Source organism: Chrysochloris asiatica, unplaced genomic scaffold (assembly GCF_000296735.1).
Source record: "Chrysochloris asiatica unplaced genomic scaffold, ChrAsi1.0 scaffold00096, whole genome shotgun sequence".
Lineage (NCBI taxonomy): Eukaryota > Metazoa > Chordata > Mammalia > Afrosoricida > Chrysochloridae > Chrysochloris > Chrysochloris asiatica.
The window spans coordinates 3,049,853-3,071,604 of NW_006408614.1; the positions used below are offsets into that span (position 1 = coordinate 3,049,853).

Sequence of the window (21,752 nt, forward strand, 5' to 3'; positions counted from 1 at the left end):
AGGGAGTGACTTGGGGTTCTGCCACATCCAAGCTGAGCCCCCTCTTTCAAGGCAGCACAGGATGCTGAGGGGGACACAGGATGACCCAGTGACAGGGACATGGAATTTACTTTCCACTTCCGGCCGCTGCCTGGGACTCCAGATGCCTAGCCAACAACAGGCTCCAGTCCTCCCTCCAGGTCTTTGTCTGAAGCAGGGGCTGGTGGGTCTCCCTCTTTGGGGGTCTGCCTTTAGGGGCTTCTCAGGTGCTCCCTGACTGAAATGGCAACTAGAGCCAGAGGGTCCCCCACACCCCACCCACTCAATCTGGTCAAGATGAAGGATTTAACTGTTATTTAACCTGAGTTGGACCCAGGTACAGAGCAAATGATTCCCTAACCAGATTCCCCAGAACATGTCTGTGCCCCCACTACGGCAGTCCCCCTGAACCTAGAGGACTCTAGGGCCTGTGGGTTACCAGCCAGATATTACCAGCAACCTTAAGTCATGATGTCATGACTCACTGTGTAGAAGACACTGAACTGCTTGTTCCATGCAGTGGTAACAGGAAATTGAGGTCAGGGGGCCTTCACCTACCCCTAGTGACAGCCAGGAAGTACAAGGCCATACCCTTTCTCAGGAGACAGCTGTGTGCCTGGCCAAAATGAGACACCTGAGGAGACCCCACAGCCCAGAGTGAGAGGGTAGGGAGTTATTCTCAGCATGCACCTTGTGTAGGGATGGGGGACTGATCCAAGTGAGGTTTCATGCTAATTCACCCACCCTTCCAAAGCCATGTTTTGGGAATGCAGAAGCTGGGTAGTGGGGTGAAGTTCTTCCGGCCCAAGAGCCTTGTGGGGCCTGGTGGCCAGGGGCAAGCTGGAATGGGGATGGGGGCTGACAGGGTTCTCAGTTGCAGGAAGCTGAACCAGTAGGGCTTTGAGTTGCAGGGCAGGCCTTCCTGGCTCCAAGGTTCGTCTCCTGGAAGGCCCTTGACATTCCTCTGAGTTTCTAACATTCTAGAACATTCCTCTAAGGGGCCAGTCTCACGGAAGGGGCTAAGGGGGCTCCTCAGGCTGGGCTGCAGAGGCCTCTTACCACCTACTCTGACTGCACCTGGGGGCCTCCTGGCCTCCCCACATCATTGTTGGCCTCTGGGTTTGCTAATGACTGAACCCCAACATGGCGAACTTCCCTCTCTCTGTACCTCCATTTCTTCATTTGTACTGTGGGAATCATAATCCAGGTAGTTCATGATTTAAGACAGGGTTCCATTCCAATGACTATGTAGTAAATCAGTTCTACCTTTTTTTTTTTCCATTGAAATTTCCTTTTATTATCAGTGTCTCTAAATCCAATCTTTAAACACCTGTGCAAGAACCCCTTGGAATAATATCAACAAACTACAAGCTACAACACTGTGGTGGTGGTTGTGGGCCTTGGAGTTGGTTCTGACTCACGGCGACCCTGTATAGCAAGCAAGAGGCTGTAAATCTTTATAGGAGCAGAAAGCCTCATCGTTCTCCTTCAAGCAGCTGGAGGATTAGAACTGCTGACCTTGCCATTAATAGCCCCCAAGTCATAGTCCACTACCTACCAAAGCACTCTACAACACTGTATGTAGTACATATGAAGTGCCATGGAGTCCAATTCATAACAACCCTGTTTAGGGTTTCCAAGGAGTAGCTGGTGGATTTGAAACATTATAATGCTTCTCCTACAGACACCAGAATATATTGTTGTTGTTAAGCGACCCTGTACAGGGTTTCCAAAGCTGTAAATCTTTATGGGAGCAGAAAGCCTTATCTTTCTCCCGCGGAGCGGCTGGTAGTTTCGAACTGCTGACCTTAAGGTTCACAGCCCAATTCGTAACCACTATGCTACCAGAGCTCCTAATTAGTTACTTTAAAAAAATTAAAATAAAAATCACCCTCAAAAGATAGCCATGTAAGTGTCTTCATGAACTACCTGGATTTTATGAGTCATTCATAAACAGTGTTCGGCATTCTGCAAACACTGGAATGTTAGCTGTTTTTTACGGGCCTAGAAATGCTTCCATTTCAATTCAAAGGACACGTTTGAGCCCCTACTGTATGCTCAGCACTGTGATTCCCCACAGAACAAGACCAGAAGAGAAAGGAGAGCGGGCCAGATTGTTGGAACTCTCCAATACACCTAATTGGGGACCTAGATCACCCAGACTCTCCTGGCCCAAGAATGTCCCCTCGGCCTGGCTTACAGGAAATCATTAATAAAGAACTAGAGCAAAAGGGTTTGGGGTGAAATATCTGCAGATGGATGAAAAGAAAGGCGCGGTCGTTCCAGGGACATTGTAGGGTACGGCTTAGCCAGCCTGCACACAGGGCCAGCAGATGGGCCTTCCCTTGGTGGGGGGACCCCAGGGTGAGCCACTGTGGGCACAGAGAATGGTGGAGAGTGGACTTCCCCAGCCCACCACCTCCTGCTGGTCCGACCCCAGCGGCTTGGGTATATAGAAGGGGGTCCGCCTGGATAGAGGTGGGGATAGAAAGAAACTCCCAGTCTGCTTCTATAATCCCCTCCCAGGAAAAATCCGAGGGGAACTGGCCTGGAATGCGGGTGCCCTCGGCCCCCCCCCCCGCAGAGGTGGGGCCGGGGTGGGTGAAGAGCAGGAAGAGCCAGGGGCCCCGGGAAGGCTCCAAGGTAGTAACCTCAGGACCCGAGGTTCCGACGTAGCCACTCTCGGTCGGGCCGGGGGACCTGGGGCAGCTCCGCGCTCTCGGCAGCCTCGGACTCCGCCCGGAGAAAAGGGGGCACCCCGGGCGGCGCGTTGAGGAGCAAAGGGGTTAACGCACCTGGGCGCCGGTCACTGGGCCCCTCCCCCGCCGCGGGAAGAGGAAAGTGGCCGCGGGGGCGCGGCCCGCCTCTGCCTCTGCCTCTGCCCCCGCCCGGCCTGCCGCGCGTCCCCGCGCCCCGCCGTCCCTGGAGCTGCCCCCGCGCTCGGCCGTCCCAGAGCTGCCCCCGCCGTCCCTGCGCCCCGCTCGCCGCCCCGCGGGCCCGCCATGTCTCTGTGGTGAGTAGGGGGCGGCGGGCGGGGGGTTCCAAGGGCTGCGCGCCGGGCTCCGTCTGGCCTCAGTTTCCCGAGCAGACACTCGCGTGGGTGGTGTCCGGAGATGCCCGCGCGCGGACTCTCCCTGGGACCAAGTGGACCCTCTTCCCGATCCACGCCCCGAGGCACCCAACTTCTCCTCCGGGACCCTAGGGTTGAGGACGCGGGGTCTCGCCGGCAGCGCCCCCCCCCCCCCATCTCTCACGGACATGAGCGCCGTCCGGGTCCTGAGCGACCCAGGGGCCCTCACCCCCTGCGGCTCTCCTGCCCCCAGAGGGGGGCCCCCGGCCTGGCCCCTGGTCCCCGCCTTTCTTCTGTCCTCCCCTGCGACTTTTCTCTACCTAATAGAGTGAGGTGGGACAGGTAGGAAGGCCGGGCAGAGGGCATAGCCACGTCCCCCTTCCCTCGGCCCCTCAGGTGTACTTCCTTGGTCCCGGGTCCTCCGCGGGGCCTTGAGGGGGCTTCGCTGAAACCCCCAGGCCCAGAGTGTTCCCCTCTCTTCCCTGGAAGGGCTCCCGCGCCTTGGGTCACACGCCCTCCCTGCTCTGAAGTGGCCGGCTTTCCTCCACTCATTGCCGGGGAGACCTTGGGGCCAGATGGGATAAAGTGGGGCTCTCAGCCTGCACCCAGCCTAGGTGCCTGGACCTAGCGTCCTCCCATTGGGAGACCACCCTGGTCTCCCCCTAGCCATTCTCCTCCCCACCTTGGAGGTCAGTGGCATCATCCTGCCCACCAGAACCCTCCTAGACCACCATTTTCTGGCCTGCCCTGAACTCCCGTGTCTCCAGAGGGGAGGCCAGGTCAGGTGGCCATGCTGCTCCCAGTGAGTGAGTGGACGACTGGGGGCCTGGAAGCCATGGACTCTGCTCTGATTTCTGCTTCTGGAATGGGTCTGGTAGCCGTCACCTGAGCAAGAAGGGACCCCAGAGAAGTGAGGTGACAACGTGTTTTCTAGGGCTGGGGGCCCCATCTCTCCTAATGGGACATTGGAGAGGACAGGCAGTGGTCATACCGCCCCTGCTAACCTCAAGGTTGGTGGTTCAAAACTACCACCCACTCCATGGGGGAGAGATGAATCTATCCGCACCTGTAAAGATTTACAATCTTGGGAGTCCCAGTGTAGCGCTGTGGGTTAATGCGCCAGACTGCAAAGCAGTTTGAACTGCAAAGTTGGTGGTTGAAGGTCACCAGCTGCACCTGGGAAGCCCTATACGGGGTTGCTATGGGTTGTAATGGACGGGACAGCACTTAACAACAGGGTCACTATGAGTTGGAATCGACTCAAGGGCAGAGGGTTTGTTGTGGTTTGGTCATCCATGAGGACTGCCCTCACTGTTGGGTTAGATGGGCCAAGGAGGAGCTTTTTTCAGGTCCTAAGCTAAGGAGCTCTGGTAGTGTAGTGATTACAAATTGGGCTGCTAACCTCAGAGTCAGCAGTTCAAAACTAACAGCTGTTCTGCGAGAGAAAGACAAGGCTTTCTGCTCCGGTAAAGATTTACAGCCTCAGAAACCCTGTACAGGGTCAATATGAGTCAGACCCGACTCCACGGCACTTAACAACAAGCTAAGGTCCTGGTGTGGCGCTGTGGGTTAATGCACCAGACTGTAGTCATTTGAACTGCAAGGTTGGCGGTTCAAGCTCACCAGCTGCTCCTTGGCAACCCTATACAGGGTTGCTATGGGTCAGAATCGACAACGTAACAACAAGCTAAGGTCGCCTGCCCCATGCCCTCAGACTTACTGAGCTCCCCCGCTACAGAGAAAGTGCAAGGACCTCAGGACTCCCTGGCCAGGGAGTGGAGTTTGCTTAGGATGAGGAAGGGGGCAGAGGTCACCAATAGGTCATCCCTATAGAATCACAAGATCTCCTGAGTGCATACAGAACCCCCATCATGTACTGTTATCTCAACTCTGGGGAAGATAAAATTCGGACTTACAGTAGTGACGTAAGGTGGCCAAGCTAAGATTTGTACCCCAGCAGCCTAACTTCATGGAGTCCTGGTGTGGGGCTGTGGGTTAATGCAGTGGAAAGCAATGGCAGTTTGAACCTGTGGTTCAAGCTCACCAGCTGCTTCTCAGGGTTGCTATGGATCGGAACCGACTCAATGGCACGTAACAACAAGCATGGTGAGTTAATCACTGCGCTGCTAGCCACAAAGATGGTGGTCCAAATGCAAAACCCACACCATAGGAGAAAGATGAGGTTGTCTGCTCCCGCAAAGATTGACAGTCTTGGAAACCCTATGGGGTCATTAAAAGGGTCAGTGGGACCTAACTCCACAGTGGTTTCTCCTAAGCTTTGAGCTGTGTGCTCCCCGCCCCCTTCCTTCCATCCCTTGAGGAGGGAGGCCAGGGTGCCAGAAAGCAGGATCCTACTTCCTTTGGGAAGCTGGAACTTGAGTTTGTGCCCAGGGTCCACTTGGTCATGTGGGCTGGCCCATCTCTGTAGAATGGCAGGTGGGAGAATCATAGGGACCCAGTTCTCTCCTCTCTCCCCACAGGAAGAAGACTGTCTATAGGAGTGTGTGCCTGTCCCTGGCCCTGCTTGTGGCCATAACCGTGTTCCAGCGTAGCCTGACCCCCGGTCAGTTTCTGCAAGGACACTCACCATCCACCCTGGGATCACAGAAGGCCCAAAAGCAGAGCGGGCACTTGGTCAATAGCTTCTGGAAGAACACAAAGGAGGTGGACATCTCCACCCCCACAACTTCACGGGGCACCCAGTTCTGGGACGTGACCACCACCAACTGCTCAGCCAACGTCAACTTGACCCAGCAGGCATGGTTCCAGGGCCTAGAGCCGCACTTCCGGCAGTTTGTGCTCTATCGGCACTGCCGATACTTCCCAATGCTGCTCAGCCACCCAGAGAAGTGCAGGGGCAACGTTTATCTGCTGATGGTTGTCAAGTCGGTCATTACACAGCATGACCGCCGCGAGGCCATCCGACAGACCTGGGGTCGAGAGCAGGAAGCAGCGGGCAGGGGCCAAGGTGCTGTACGTACCCTCTTCCTGCTGGGTACAGCCTCCAAACAGGAAGAACGGGCCCACTATCAGCAGCTGTTGGCCTACGAGGACCGTCTCTATGGTGACATTCTGCAATGGGACTTTCTCGACAGCTTCTTCAACCTGACCCTCAAGGAGATCCACTTCCTCAAGTGGCTTGACATCTTCTGTCCTAATGTACCTTTCATCTTCAAAGGTGATGATGATGTCTTCGTCAACCCAGCCAACCTGCTGGAGTTTCTGGCTGACCGGCAGCCCCAGGAGGACCTGTTCGTGGGTGACATCTTGCAGAAAGCCCGGCCTATCCGCAGGAAGGACAACAAATACTATATCCCCAGTGCCCTGTACAGCAAGACCACCTACCCACCTTACGCTGGTGGTGGTGGCTTCCTCATGGCCGGCGGCCTGGCCCGGCGCCTCTACCACGCATGCAACACCCTGGAACTCTACCCCATTGACGACGTCTTCCTGGGCATGTGTCTGGAAGTCCTGGGTGTGCCGCCTGTGGCCCATGAGGGCTTCAAGACGTTCGGCATCTCCCGGAACCGCAACAGCCGCATGAACAAGGAGCCCTGCTTTTTCCGCTCCATGCTCGTGGTGCATAAGCTGTTGCCCACTGAATTGCTGGCCATGTGGGGGCTAGTGCATGGTAACCTCACCTGTTCGCGCAGGCTCCAGGTACTCTGACCCCTGCCAGGACCCCCCAGAGAAGCCTCATGCCAGGGAGGTGAAGGGGCTTGGATCAGATGAACCACCGGCTTGGTGGAGAGCAGGGAGCTGGAGAGGCCCTCTGTGTATGGGCCGAAAATGAGGCTGAGCTCTGAGAACGCTGGAGCTGCTTAGCAATGGAGAACTTGGGGCTTTCTGAGGGCCAGTACCGGACCCCTGTGACCAGGATGGAGGCCCTGGTGGCCCAGAGGATCCCTGTACTCACGTAGCTGGGCCAGGCCTGACTCAGATGGGCATGGGGCTAAGCTTGTTCCCACCAAGATGCTTCTGGGAAGTGCCTCAGTCTCCCCACAGGGCCCAGGCCTGAAGTAATTCTTTCAGGAGAAGCTCAACCCTATGCAGGTTCACAGGCCCCACTCCATGCCCGTTGCCCTGCTGGGAGATGGCATCTCAAAAGCCCCTTTACTCATCTGACTTCCCTCCTGGCTGGGCCCTTGGATGATGCTCGACCTGTCCCCTGCAAAGTCACGACAGCCACTGACTACCTCAGCTCTCCTCAGAACCACGGGACAGGCTGCACCCCCGGCCGGGAACCAGCTGGTTTGGCCCTGGAAGTTGGCATTCCTCTCTCACTGTGAAGATTTATTTATGAAGATTCTGGAAGAAGAAGGTTCCAGGCCTCAGGAAGTAGTGGCCATCTCCCTGAGCCTCCTCTCCCCGACACCCATTCCTCACACCCCTTCGAGAGTTCTCCCTGCCTGGATTCCCACTTCTCCAGGGCCTGGACACACTAGCATTTGCCTCTAAAGGGATGGGGTGTCCTCATAGCCCACCCACCCAGGGCCTGGGTGGACGCAGAAGGATACCACCTCCTACCTCAGCCTAGGTAAAGATGGGGAGTCCTCTCTATTTTCTCAATAAAAGGGGACTGTTTTTTTCCTGGTGTGTCACTACCTGTTCTGGTTCATAGAAAGCCCAAATGGGACCCAAGGTACCTGAAGACACAACCTGTCCCCTGCTTCTGACCCCATGAGGAGGACCCCCGGACTGGGCCTTCGAGGCAACGCTGAAGTGGAGGCCCTCCTCACCGTTGCAAATAGGCACATGTCCTAATGTCACACAGGATAGGCAGACACTGGGTGGGCTTAGGTGGGGAGCTGGTGAGAAATAGGACTCAGCTGGGCCCAGGGCTGAGGGAAAGGACGCCCTCTGCTGAGAGCCTTGGCCTGAGCGGCTTCCCTCTAGATGTGTGGGGACAGTTCCCCCAGGAGCCCCCGGCCTGAGCCTAGGAGGCACCTTAGAATGAACCGAGTCCCCCAGAGGGTTGCCCACTTGGTAGTGTCTGCACTGGTGAGTGACGGCAGGGCAGAATTATGGCACCGTGATCTACTGCCTGTAAGAGGGCTGCTGCTGTCTTCCTCAGCAGCACAGATCCTCTCCTCTAACCCCTGGGGTGCAATGCAAAATGACAAGCACCCTGGTTGTTGTTATTAAGTGCCTTTGAATGGTTCTGACCCATAGCAACCTTGTATTGGGTTTCCAAGGAGATGCTCATGAGCTTGAACTGCCGACCTTGAAGTTCAAATGGCTTTGTGGTCTGGTGCATTGACCTACAGCGCCACACCAGAACTCCAATTCCTACCCATAGCAACCCTGTATAGGGTTTCCGAGGAGCAGCTGGTGAGTTTGAACTGCCGACCTTGCAGTTCAAATGGCTTTGCAGTCTGGCACATTAACCCACAGAGCCACCCCAGGCCTCCAAGCGTCCTGGAGTGGTACTGTAATAGGGTAAGCAACAGACTGACTGCAAGATCGGCAGTTCAAGCTCACCAGCCGCTCCTTGGAAATCCTATACATGCTCTCTGAGCTGGAACTGATTCAGCACACAACTGGTGGTGTTGTGGCTAAAGTGCTTGACTGTTAAGTGAAAGGTCATCAGTTCAAACCCACCAGCCGCTGCACCAGAGAACGATGAAGCAGTCTGTTTCCATAAAGAGGTACAGCCCCAGGAACACTGTGGGATAGAGGTACTCAGTCGTTGGGAGTCAGAATCTGTCAGGTTGGGTTTTTAATACTAAATGAAAACGTTGGGGCCTCAGTGACTGCGGGTAGCACCTGCCCTGGGTGTTGGCCCTGTTCTCCATACCTCCCACTCTGGAGCCGGGCCTTGAACTGCTTAAGGAGAGGGCCCCTGTCCCCAGAGCTGTGTACCCAGTAACAGCTTGTGCTAAGGGCGAGTGGGGGAGGGAGCAAATGGTATTTCAGAGAAAGGGGTGCCTGGGACCGAGGTGTTGGGAGGGGCAGGAGACTGAGTCATATGAAGTTCTGGGTGTGCGCAAGTCAGACAAGGGAATAAAGTGACCCACAGAGCTCCCCAAACCCCTGTGCCCCTTGCTCTGGGCTGGCTCAGGGGCCAGCCAGGGTGACCTAAAGGCTGATTCCAGACCCAGCTCCACCAAGGAGAGGGGGATGTCAGCATTCTCAGAAAGAAGGGAGGCCCCAGAGCATAGGATGGGGAGAAGGCACCCTGGCCATGCTCCTTGAAAGGGATGGGGTGTTCTCATGGCCCACCCACCACCCATGGCTCCTTGAAAGAAGAGTAAACACCTTCCCTGTACTGAAAAGGAAGGGAGGGACAGTCCAGGCCTCAGGCACATGCGTAGCCCAGAGCAACGAATGTGGACTGAACTTTAGGCGTGGACAAGGCTGGTCAGCCTGATGAGAAGGGCACACCTGCCAGCACTGAGGGACATTGTGGCAGATCAGAAACCCAAGTTACCCATAGCCTCCATGTGGGGCATGAGAAGGCAGCCAGGTCAGGCCTGGGGGACACCGTTCAGGATTCTCAGATGGAGCTGGATCACTCAGCTCTCGGCTTCCCACCATTTCACCAGCATCTTCTTCCCCTTAGCAGAAGAGAGGATTCTGATGCTTGCCCACCCATACCTAGCCTGGCCAATGAGGCCCCAGCTGACTGCCACCCTCAGCCAGCTCTTGATTGGTCCTTTTCCCATATTCTGCCTACGGGTGTGACCTGACTCCCCAGCCTCCTCAACTGGGCTGCTTCTGAAAGCAACCCTGACCTTTCAGAGATCTACTGCGGATCACTAAGGAAACAAAAGGTCACCTGGAAATTAAAAAGTTAATAAATGATTCTAATGATCCCTTTACAGCACATATATGGTATGCTTGGCACTAAGCAATTAGCCTATGTAACCGGCTTGACCTGTCTCCTTAACTCAGCACTAAAATAAGATTTAATTTTTCTCACTGATTGCCTAAGTTCTTATTGACAGAAAATCCTTTCTCATCTTCTTGGAGCCCACCTACTCCCAAATGATTCAAGAGCTTCAGGGGCTTATTCCAAAAAGTGTTTTCTGGACAGGCTGAAAGTAGTCGTTACTTATGTTAGAAATGAATCCCAATGTCGCATAAAAGACACTCGGTGAGACTAAATTACCTTGGCAAAGTAAAATTTACTCTTGCAAGAGGGTGCCTGCGCATAGCCGTACATACACGAACAGGCCAGTGAGCACACCGAGTGGGCAGTCCACTCGGGTTTTTAATCCCCGACGCGAGTCGAGTCTCAAGGCTGTGTCTCACCCTATTGGCTAGGGTTTTGACCGCACAATCTATTCCCTTACTCGGTTGGCTAGTTCAAATTTTTAAGGTGAACATTCCTACTTTAGGAAAAGAAGAGAGGGGTCAGTCTTTGCTCCAGGAAGTAGTTTAAGGAAAAAGAAAGTTATCATAAATTTCTTACTCCAGGAAGTGGTCTAAATAAAAGAAAGTGACCATAAATTCTTTACTCACTTCAGGAAGTAACCAAAGAAAAAGAGAGATATCATAAAGTCTTTACTTCAGGAAATAAAAAAAGTTACCCGAATAAACAGGATTATAATTGTTTTTCCACACTTATCACAGTGGCGCTGTTGAACATGGGACCCGCGCAGTTTCGCTTGCAGATTCACGTTCCACACAGCTGCTATGAAGCCCAAGTGATCCTTCTCTCCCTGATCTTTCTCAAAGAATAGCAGCCTGTTAGGGGTGCTGGGCCTGGGGCGCCCAGTCTGGTGGTTGATGAGTGCCCTCAAGTTGGTTCCAACTCATAGCGACTCTGTATAGGATTTCTGAGGAGCGGCAGGTGAGTTTGAACCACCGACCTTGCTGTTGAAAGGAATCCCCACAGATTCACTCAGGTTCTTTTGTTCTCCTTGTTCAGTTGTTTACTAGACCTTGAAGCCCTTTCCTGACAGTAGGTTTTAGTCGATTCCTCAACCTGATCTTGGGGGGCTGTGTGGCCAGCTCTTTGCTCCCCAAAGGCGCTGGACTTCATATGCAAATTGTTTACCTCCTCCCTTGTCTCCAGCTCTGCATTCCAGGGGGCCTTGAGAAGGGCAGTCTTTGTCCAGCCACAAAAGGTCCAGTTCCGCTCTCTCACCAGAGCAAAGGGTACCTACTGGGCCACATTTACATGACTAAAGGGGACCACTCAAAGGATTCAACCCTTAACAAAGAAAGCCTGTCCACCTCAGCTGAGAAGGAGCCAGGAGGGGAGCTTCTGGAACCCTGTTTATGCACCAAGTTCAAATGAAGAAATGGAGGCTCTCAGAAGACGCGTGAGCACACAACTATTGTGGGACAGGCACAATTTGAAGTTGGGGTTGTGTCCCTGAGGAGCATTCTCCTAACCCACCCCACTTTCTGCTCTGGCCTTCAACTCTCCTCCCGTTTAGTCCTTCCTCATGTTGTTGTTGTTGTTGTTATGTGCCATCAAGTCGGTTCTGACCAATAATGACACTGTTTAGGAGCAGCTGGTGAGCTTGAACCACCAACCTTACAGTTCAAATCAACTTTACAGTACAACGCATTAACCCACAGCGCCACACTCGACTCCTTGTGTTTGTTGTTGTTATGTGCCGTGGAGTCGGTTCCGATTCATAGCGGCGCTGTTTGTAGGGAGGTTTTTTTTTGTCCAGAAGCCCAAAGAGTGGAAAGATGTATGTCCAACATCGGACTTGAAATTTGCTTGAAATTTTGGTGGTGTTTGGTGTTACCTTCAAGTCAGTACCAGTGGTATCCAACAATGACAACAGCGGCATTAGCACTGAACTTTCTTCCTGAGAACATTGCGTAGTTACTGGGAACATTATGTAGAAAATGATTTTGAGTTTCTTGGAAGAACGATGCATGGTCTATAGCATATCTGTGGGCCTGTGGAAAGGAGTGCTAGCCAGTGTCTAAGAGCTTTTGTACCTCTTTGTAAATTGCAAGTATTTGTGAATATGCAAACCCTGTCTTGTCCCCCCAAGAGCTTCAACTGACTCCTCTCCCCGCTGCGGAAAAACCAGTTTTGCCTTCATTTGCAATTCAATTCCCTGTCTCGAGATAAATTTGTGCTTCCTGACTTATCCTTTGACCCCATGATGGTATCTGCTTGCCTCAGGTTTTAGGAATAAAATAAATTCTTTAGCACCTGTTTGTTTTTGCATCTCTATGAGTCATGAATTTACCTTTTTCTGGACATTTCTTTTTAACTATTGCCATGGTACGGTCAGCAGTTCAAAACTACCAGCCACTCCGCGCGAGAAAGATGAGGCTTTCTGCTCCCGTAAAGATTTACAGCCTCGGCAACCCTGTACAGGGTCGCTGTGGGTCGGAATCGACACGACGGCACTTAACAACAACAGCAATGGTACGGTAAATTAGACAAATCTGCTGCACAAAACCTTTTTAAACTGTTGAAGAGCAAAGATGTCAGCTTGAGGACTAAGGTGCGTCTGACCAAAGTCATGGTATTTTCAATAACTTCATATGCATGCAAAAGCTGGACAGTGAATAAGGAAGACTTTAGAAGAATTGATGCATTTGAGCTATGGTGTTGGAGGAGAATATTGCAAGTGCCATGGACTGCCAAAAGAACCAATAGAGCCGTTTTGGAAGAAGTGCAGCCAGACTGCTCCTTGGAGGCCAAGATGGCCAAACTTCGTCTCTCATACTTTGGACATATTGTCAGGAGGGACCAGTTGCTGGAGACGGATATTGTGTTTGGCAAGGTGGAGGGTCAGAGAGAAAGGAAGACCCTCAACAAGATGGATTGGCAGCATCGATGGACTCAAGCGTGGCAACAGTAGTGAGGTTGGCCCAGGACTGGGCAGTGTTTCATTCTGCTGTGCATAAGGTCGCTATGAGTCGGTACCGACTCGATGGCACCTAACAACAAAAACAATGGTACGGCAAGGAGCTCTGGTGGCGTAGTGGTTACAAATCGAGCTGCTAACCTCAAGGTCGGCAGTTTGAAACTACCAGGTCTTCCACGGGAGAAAGATGAGGCTTTCTGCTTCCATAAAGATTTACAGCCTTGGAAACCCTGTGCAGGGTCACTATGAGTCGGAACCAACTCCACGGTGGTGCTTAACAACAAACAACATGGTGTGGCGCTGTGTGGTGCTGTGGGCTAATGCTTCAGACTGCAAAGTCGTTTCAACTGCCAGGTCAGTGGCTCAAGCTCACCAGATGCTCCTTGGAAACCCTATACATGGTCACTATGGGTCAAAATCAACTCAACAGCACTTAACAACAACAACATGGTGTGGTGCTGTGGTAGTGTAGTGGTTACGAATCAGGCTGCTAAACCTCAGGGTTGGCCGTTCGAAACTACCAGCTGCTCCGTGGGAGAAAGATGAGGCTTTCTGCTCCCATAAAGATTTATAGCCTCGGGAACCCTATACTATGAGTCATAACTGTCTCAAGTCCTAGTGTGGCGCTGTGGTGCTGTAGGATAAGCACTGGACAATAAGATCCGTTTGAACTGCAATGTAGGTGGTTCAAATCCACCAACTGCTCCTCAGAAAACCTATACAGCGTCTCTTATGAGTTGCAACCGACTTGAAGGCACTTGCTGACAACGACTACCTTAAAGGAGTCCTGATGTGATGCTGTAAGATAAAAGCACTAGACTGCAAGGTTGGTTTGAACCACACAATGGTTCAAACTCACCAGCCGCTCCTTTGAAACCCTATACAGGGTCACAATGATTTGGTGCTGACTCGATGGCACCTAACAACAATGAGTTGGAACTGACTCGACAGAACTTAACAACAGTTACCTTAAAGGAGTCCTGGTATGGCTCTACAGGATCAGCACTGGACTGCAAACCACAAGGTTGGCAGTTCAAACCCACCAGCTGCTCCTCAGAAACCCTATACAGGGTCGCTATGTGTCAAAACCGACTGGACGGTGCTTAACAACAACATTATCTTAAAGGAGTACTAGTGTGGCACTGTAAGATAAACACTGGACTGCTAACTGCAAGGTTGGCAGTTCAAACCCACCAGTCGCTCTTCAGAAACCTTACACAAGGTCGCTATGGATGGAATCCACTCGATGTCATTCAGTAACAATGATCTTAAACACAGAATACAATTTTGGTGCACATTTTGAACCGAGACCTTGAATCAAAACATCAGAAACCAAACCCAGTGCCATGGGGTATGACCCGGCAGGGCAGAGGAGAGCTAGCTGGTCCTTGAGGTTTCCCAAACGGGAGCAGCCTCGTTTTTCCGTTTTTTCTCCCATAGGGAGGTTGGTCCGTGAATTGAACCGCCAACCTTGCAGGTATCAGCCCCATGCTTAACTGGAAGTACCACCAGAGTATCTAAATTCTTTAAATTAGCATAAAATTTAAAGCCCAATCATTCCCAGAGGGGTCCCTAGTTTGTATGATGCCCCAGGAAGTTTTTTAAAAGTCTTTTGGGGTGGGATCTCCTCCTCACAAGCCCAGAAATTCGGGTGGAGCCTGGGCGTAACCATGCAGCAGGTGGCCAGGTTGGCCCTGGGGCAACTAGGTCCAAGAGAAAAGACTGCAATCTCTGGTCCAGTTCCCTAGGTTGGGCAGCTTCTGGCTCCCGCAGGTTGCGTGCTCTTTGTCCCCAAGGTACTGAAAGTAGCTGTTTGGTGGATATGGGCACCCAAAAACTGTTAACTCACACCCGGCCCGCGACCCAGAGGCCATCGGGTAATGATGGCCTTGAGCATCAATGACCGTGGCTGGGGAGAAGGGTGTTGCGAGTCCGGAGTGTTTGAGAGGGGTGGAACCCGAATTCCGGGCTCCTGAGTCTGCATCCAGAGAAAGGTTTGTGGGGGACCCTCGGCGTTGAACCCAAGGGTGCGCGGCACCCCCAAAAGGAGCCGGGGAGCTGGCGGGGCAGGAGGGTAGAGGAGCTCCAGTCCCTGCACAATCCCAGGAGAAAGCAGAGAGCGCCCTCTGCCGACCACAGTGAGACATCGCGACACTGAGGGAAGGAGTAACGAGCTGAGGGTGTGAAATCTGTCGTTTGCTTTGTACCCAAGTCACTTGTGTGACATAAAGCCGTGTGTTCCCAGGAAACATTGGCGAGCTAGAATGAATTATTCCCGGGCACTGTTGTTAAGTGCCGTCGAGTCGGTTCCGACCCTGAGGAGCGGCTGGTGAAATTGAACCTCCAAATTTGCAGTCCAGTGCATTAACCCACAGAGCTACACCAGGGCTCAATTCTCCCGCTTTGGGACTTCCAAAATCCTTGCTCTCGTTTTCATTTCTTTCTTTTTAAATTGTTTCAAGAAGACAAGAAAAAAGGAAAAGACCTTGCTGTCCAGGTTAAAGAATCTAAAGCAAAAGGAAGAATGAGGAAGTCAAAGAACTGAGCAGAACATTTCAAAGATCAGCTTCAGAAGACTATGTCTTATAATGAAATGTGCAGAGACCTGGAGTCAGAAAACCAAAAGGGAAGAACACACTCAGCATTTCTCAAACTGAAAGAACTGAAGAAGAAATTCAAGCCTCAACTTAGAATATTGAAAGATTTTATGAACAAAATAATGCAGAAAGCATCAAAAAAAAAAAGGATGTAACGATTACACAGAGTCCCTGTACAAACAGAAATGGATGGTGTTCAACTATTTCAAGGGGTAGCATTAGATCAAGAGCCAATGGTACTGAAGGAAGAAGTCCAAGATGCACTGAAGGCACCAGCAAAGAGCAAGGCTGTGGGAACTGATGACATACAAACAAATCTTTCAACAAACTGATGCGGCACTGGAGGCACTCACTCATCTATGCCAAGAAATTTTGGAAGACAACTACCTGGTCAACAGATTGGAAGGGAACCATATTTATGCCCATTCCAAAGAGAGGTGACCCAATAGGATGCAGAAATCATCGGACAATATCAGTAATATCATACGGAAGAAAAACTTTGCTAAGAATAATTCAAAAACAACTGTCAGAGGTTCAAATCCGATTCAGACAAGGATGTAGAACACGGGATATTATTGCTGACGTTGGATGGGTCTTGGTTGTTGTTAAGTGTCTTTGAGTTGGTTCGAACCCATGGCGACCCATTCTACAACAGAATGGCACAGGATTGTCTTTCACAATTACTGCTGTGCTTGAGCCCATTGATGCTGCCACTGTGCCAATCCATCTCATTGGAGAGTTCTCTCTTTTTAACTGACCCTCTGCTTTACCAAGAATGCAGTCCTTTATCTAGGGAATGAGCCTTCTTTATAATATGTCCAAAATATGAGAGAGAAAGTCTGGTCATCTTGCCTTCTAAAGAGCATTCTGGTTGGACTTCTTCCAACACAGATGTTTGTTTTTCTGTCAGTCCATGGTACCTTAAATATTCTTCTCCAACACCATAACTCAAATGTATCAATTCTTCTATGATCTTCCTTATTCATTGTCCAACTTTCATATGCATATGAGATTATTGAAACGACCATGGCTTGGGCCAGGCTCACCTTACCAGACATCCCAGCTCTTGAACACTTTAAAGCAGTTTTGTGCAGCAGATTTGCCTAATGCCTTATTGACTGCTGCTTCCATGAACACTGATTGTGGATTCAAGCAAAACAAAGTCTTTAACAATGTCATTATCTTTTTGCCATTTATTATGATATCATTTATTGGTCCCGTGGTGAGGATATTTGTTTTCTTTACATTGACGTGCAACTTTACTTACATATGATATGATACACCTTTGGTCATCATCAGAAAGCATTTCACATCCTCTTTGCTTTCAGCAAGCAAGGTTATATTATCTGCATATCGCAGGTTATTAATGAGTTTTCCTCTAATCCTGCCACGTTTTTCTTCATATGATCCAGCTTCTCAGATTATTTGCTTAACATGCAGATTGAATACAACCCTGGCACACACCTTTCCTGATTTTAAACCATTCAGTGTCCCCTTGCTCTGTTCAAATGACTGTCTCTTGGTCTATGTGCAGGTTCCTCATGAACACAATTAAGTGTTCTGGAAAACTCAACAAAGATGTTTACCTGTCCTTTATTGACTATGTAAAGGCTTTTGACTGTGTGGATCATGACAAGTTACGAACAACATTGGGGAGAATGAGTATTCTGGAACACTTAATTATGCTCATGAGGAACTGTACATAGACCAAAAGGCACTAACAACATCTGTGAAAGTTTACAGAGCAAATTAGTTTTCCAATCAACAATCTAGACACATTTTGTGTGGTGAGGAATTTTTCACTTTTTCTTTCAGCTCAGCTGTATGTGAAAGACTTTGTACTCTAAGCACGTATCACTGAGCTGAGGGCTAACACCAGCAATGAGAAGGAGGTGGCGAGTAAAATGCCACACCTTTCTTCTGCAGTGCCACTGTGTCAGTTTGAACTGCTAACTTTTAGTTTAGTAGTCCACTGCAAGCTGTTTGCACCATCTGGGTACCTCCTTCATCAACAAATTGACGAAAATTAGATGAAGACATTAAAGACCAGAACAGTATCATGAATAAGGTTGAACCAAAGATCTATATCAAATAGTCTACCAAACATAGCTTATACCTTATTTTTGTAAGTGAAGTTTTTGATCCAAATATGTATGTGAAAGAAAGCAAGCAAACATCTCCCAAAGCAGAACTGGAATAGGCCAAGCTCTATGTTCATGACATAATAAGAAAGAAACCACCCACAAAAGTACATCACATTATGAGAACAAGGACACAAATCCTAGCCTCTTTCTTAAACAATGATGGAGTCAAAGAGAATATGAAAAATACAATAGCTGCTTATTTGGCAATCAAGAATACCACATGACCACATTTTGGAGGACAATGCCACTTCATATCCTTATGATTTCAAGAGGTTTTGCATGTTAGAACTTGGCCTTAAGCTGTGGCTGCTAACATGCTTACTTAAAATGTTTTCATTCTTGTAAGACAGAAAAGTACAAATAAGTGAACTGTTTCAATACAAAAAAATTTCAGAAAGAACATTTTGTTGTTGTGATGTAACATTAAGTTGGCTCCAACTCAAAGAGACCTTATACATAACAGGAATCTTTGCCTGGTCCCACACCGTCCTCACAATAGTGGGTCTATTTCAGCCTCCTATAGTCTCCACTGTATCAATTCATCTTATCTTAAATGACTCGTTTGTTTTGCAGATCCACTAGACCAAGCATGATGTTCCTTCTCCAGAAATTGCTAAGGGGTCCAAAGTACATGAGACAAAGTCTCATCATCCTCATTTGTTTTTTGTTTGTTTAACATTTTATTGCAAATTCGGTTTTATATTCAACAAACCACACACTTTGTTTCATCTCAATGATTGCAATCCCCTCCCTTGTAACAACAGTGATCCCACTTCCTCCCTGATCTTCCTATTTCCAGGCCACTCACCTTCCCATCTCTCTCAGCTTTGTCCTTAGATAAATGTTGCCCTTCTGATTTTGAATGATTCACCATTCCATGGTGGGCAGACTTCACCAGAGTTTCCGTTCCAGACCTGAAAGGTAGTTGAGGGCCATGGTCTGGGGTTCCTCTAGGCTCTTTCTGATCAGTAAGCCCTGTCTTTTTATTACAATTTTGAGTTTTGTCCCATGTTTTCTCCCATTCTATGCAGGACCGTGTAATGTGATCCCTTTCAGAGTCTTTGGTAATGGCAGCCATTGCACCATCTGGTTCTTGTGGTCTCAGAGTCACGATGACTGATGCTCACCTGCTCCATTGGTCCATGGGACTAGCTGATTCCAGGCATCTTCAATTTTCATCACGCTTCCTTCTTCCGCACATGGAGAGCCAAATAATTGCACCTTAGATGGCCGCTCATGAGCTTTTAAGATTCCAGGTGCTCCTCACCAAAGTAGGATGTAGAACATTGTCTTTGTGGACTATGTTATGCCAATTGACCATGGTGTCCCCTGAGACTATAGTCCTGAGGCCCTAGGCCCAGCAACTCATTGCTTTAAGATGTTTGAAATATCTAGGAAGGTTTCATCCTTTAGCTTCTTGTATGGTCCACCACATTCATAGGTGTGTTTGCAGAGAAGGTAAATACCCAGATACAAATATCCTCTCTCAAACTTTTCTATATTTGTACGTAAACTCTCATTCCTCCCCCCACACCAGTTCGGCCTGTGTATTTATTTGTCCACGTGTCTATCCGCAAAACACTGTTGTTCCAGAGTTGTGTATATATAGCACTAATTACCTCTATGCCCTTTAACCCTTGCATACCTTCATCATGCTTCCGTCAGCCTCTCTCTTCTTGTATATTGCCCTTCCTGTCACCCTGTGTCTACACTCTAACTAGTGAATTACTTTCCCTTCCCTCCCACCCCTGGTAACCATCAAAGAATGTTTCTTTTAGCATGAAAATCTTTTCTTGAATTTTAACAATAGTGGTGTCATATAACATTTGTCCTTTTGTGATTGACTAATTTCACTCAGCATAATGTCCTCCAGGTTCAGTATGAGGTGTTTCACAGATTCATCAACATTGCATAGTATTCCATTGTGTGTATATACCAGTTTGTTTACCCCTTCTTCCATTGCTGGGATAGGGCTGCAATGAACACTGATGTGCTTGTATCTACTGGAGTGATGACTTTTGTTTCTTGTGGATTATGCCAAATAGACTTGTTGCTGGGTCGTAAGGTATATTTCTATCTTGAACTCTTTGAGGAAGCGCCATACTGTTTTTCACAGTTGCACCACCAGCAACCAGCAACGTAGAAGAGGCCCAGTCTCTCCACACCCTCACCAGCATATTGTTTTCTGTTTTGTTTTGTTTTTCAATTTTGCTATTAATGCTTGGGTGAGGTGATGTATCATTATAGTTTTGATTTGCATCTCTCTAATAGCTAATGCTCATGAACATTTCTTCATATGTTTGTTGGCTGCCTGAATGTCTTCCTTGGTGAAGTGTCTGTTTGTGTCCTGTGCCCATTTTTTAATTGGGATGTTTGTCTTTTTCTTGCTGAGGTGCTGCAGTTTTCTATAAACTTCAGAGATTCATCCCCCATCTGATATGTCACTGTAAAAAAATGTTTCCTAGTCTGTGGACTCTCTTTTTATTCTTTTGGAAAAATCATTTGATGCACATAAGCGTCTACTTTTTAGGAGGTCTCTGTCATCTGTTTTGTCTTTAATGGTTCATGTGTTTTTAATTATGTTTGACAGTGTGTTCATAACATGTATGAGAGCCCCTAAGTTTGTCCATATTTTTTCACTGATGATCTTTATAGTTGTAAGTTTTACATTTAGGTCTTTAATCCACATTGAGTTTATTTTTGCATATGGTGTGAGATATGGATCTTGTTTCATTTTTCTGCAAATGAATTTCCAGTTTTTCCAGCACCATTTGTTGAAGAGACTATCTCTTGCCCTGTGTCAAACCTCAGCTGACTGCATGTGGATGGCTTTTATTCCTGGATTCTCAATTCTGTTCCAGTCATCTAGATTTCTTGCATTGTACCAGTACCAGACTGTTTTGACCACTGTTTCTGTGAAGTAGATTTTGAGATCAGGGAGTGAGAGACCTCCAACTTGGTTCTTTTTTGTTGTTGTTTTTTAAGTGATACTTTGCTTATCTGAGGTCTCTCTCCTTTAGATATAGTGATCATTTTTTCCATCTCCTTAGCGAATGATGTTGGAATCTGAATTGTGATTGCATTGTATCTATAGATTGCCTTGGTTAGTGTTAACATTTTCACAATATTAAGACTTCCTATCCATGAGCATGGTGTAGTCTACCATTTTTGTAAGTCTCTTGGTTTCTTGTTATAGTGTTTTGTAGTTTTCTTTGTATAGGTCTTTTTCTTTGTCTGGTTAGAGTTATTCCTCTGTATTTCATCTTTTGGGCAGTTATTGTAAATGGTATTGTTTTTCTGATTTCCTTTTCCAGAGTTGTCTTTGTTAATGTAGAGGAATCCAACTGATTTTTGTATATTGCTCTTGTACCCTGCCACTTTGCTGAGTCTTTCAATGAATGCCAATCACTTTCTTGCTGAGTCTTTGGAATTTTCTATATATGTGATCATATCATTTGCAAATAGTGTGACTTTCAATTCTTCTTTGACAATTTGAATGTCCTTAATTTCACTTTCTTGCCTTATAGCTCTGGCTAAGGCTTCCAGTATAATACTGAATGTTGTTGTTGTTGTTAAGTGTTGTGAAGTCGATTCCAACTCATAGTGACCTCATATAGGGTTTCCAAGGAGCAGCTAGTGGGTTTGAACTGCCAGACTTGTGGTTCACAGTCCAGTGCTGATCTTACAGCACTACACTAGGAGTCTAATATTGAGTACTAGTAGTGATAAAAGGCATCCTTGTCAGGTTCCTGCTTACAAGGGGATTGCTGATTCTCCACAATGATACCATAGCTTGTCATGATCCACATAGTCGAAAGCCTTTGTATAGTCAATAAAGCACAGGTAAACATCTTTCTGATATTCTCTGCTTTCCGCCAAGATCCATATGATGCTAGCAATGATATCCTTGTCTGCATCTTACAGTTGATAAGTTTTTTGTTTATCAGTCAACATGATTATTTAGAACCATCTATGCGAAGATCAGAGATGTCAGCTTGAGGACTAAGGTGTGCCTGACCCAGGCCATGGTGTTTTCAATAGCCTCATGTGGATGCGAAAGCTGGACAGTGAATAAGGAAGATCGTAGAAGAATCAATGCCTTTGAGTTGTGGTGTTGGAGGAAAATACTGAA

At 48.7% G+C, this 21,752-nt stretch overlaps 1 protein-coding gene and 1 pseudogene across 1 annotated transcript; both read left to right on the forward strand.

Annotated features, from left to right (window-relative positions):
* The first annotated feature begins 3,020 nt into the window (after nucleotides 1-3,020).
* Nucleotides 3,021-6,757, forward strand: B3GNT7 (UDP-GlcNAc:betaGal beta-1,3-N-acetylglucosaminyltransferase 7). Its single transcript, XM_006866739.1, has 2 exons — nucleotides 3,021-3,031; nucleotides 5,569-6,757. The coding sequence occupies exons 1-2, from the start codon at nucleotides 3,021-3,023 to the stop codon at nucleotides 6,755-6,757; spliced, it is 1,200 nt and encodes a 399-aa protein (XP_006866801.1).
* Nucleotides 6,758-6,915: 158 nt separating this feature from the next.
* The window catches only part of LOC102829597, a 32,625-nt pseudogene continuing 17,788 nt past the window's right edge, over nucleotides 6,916-21,752 (forward strand).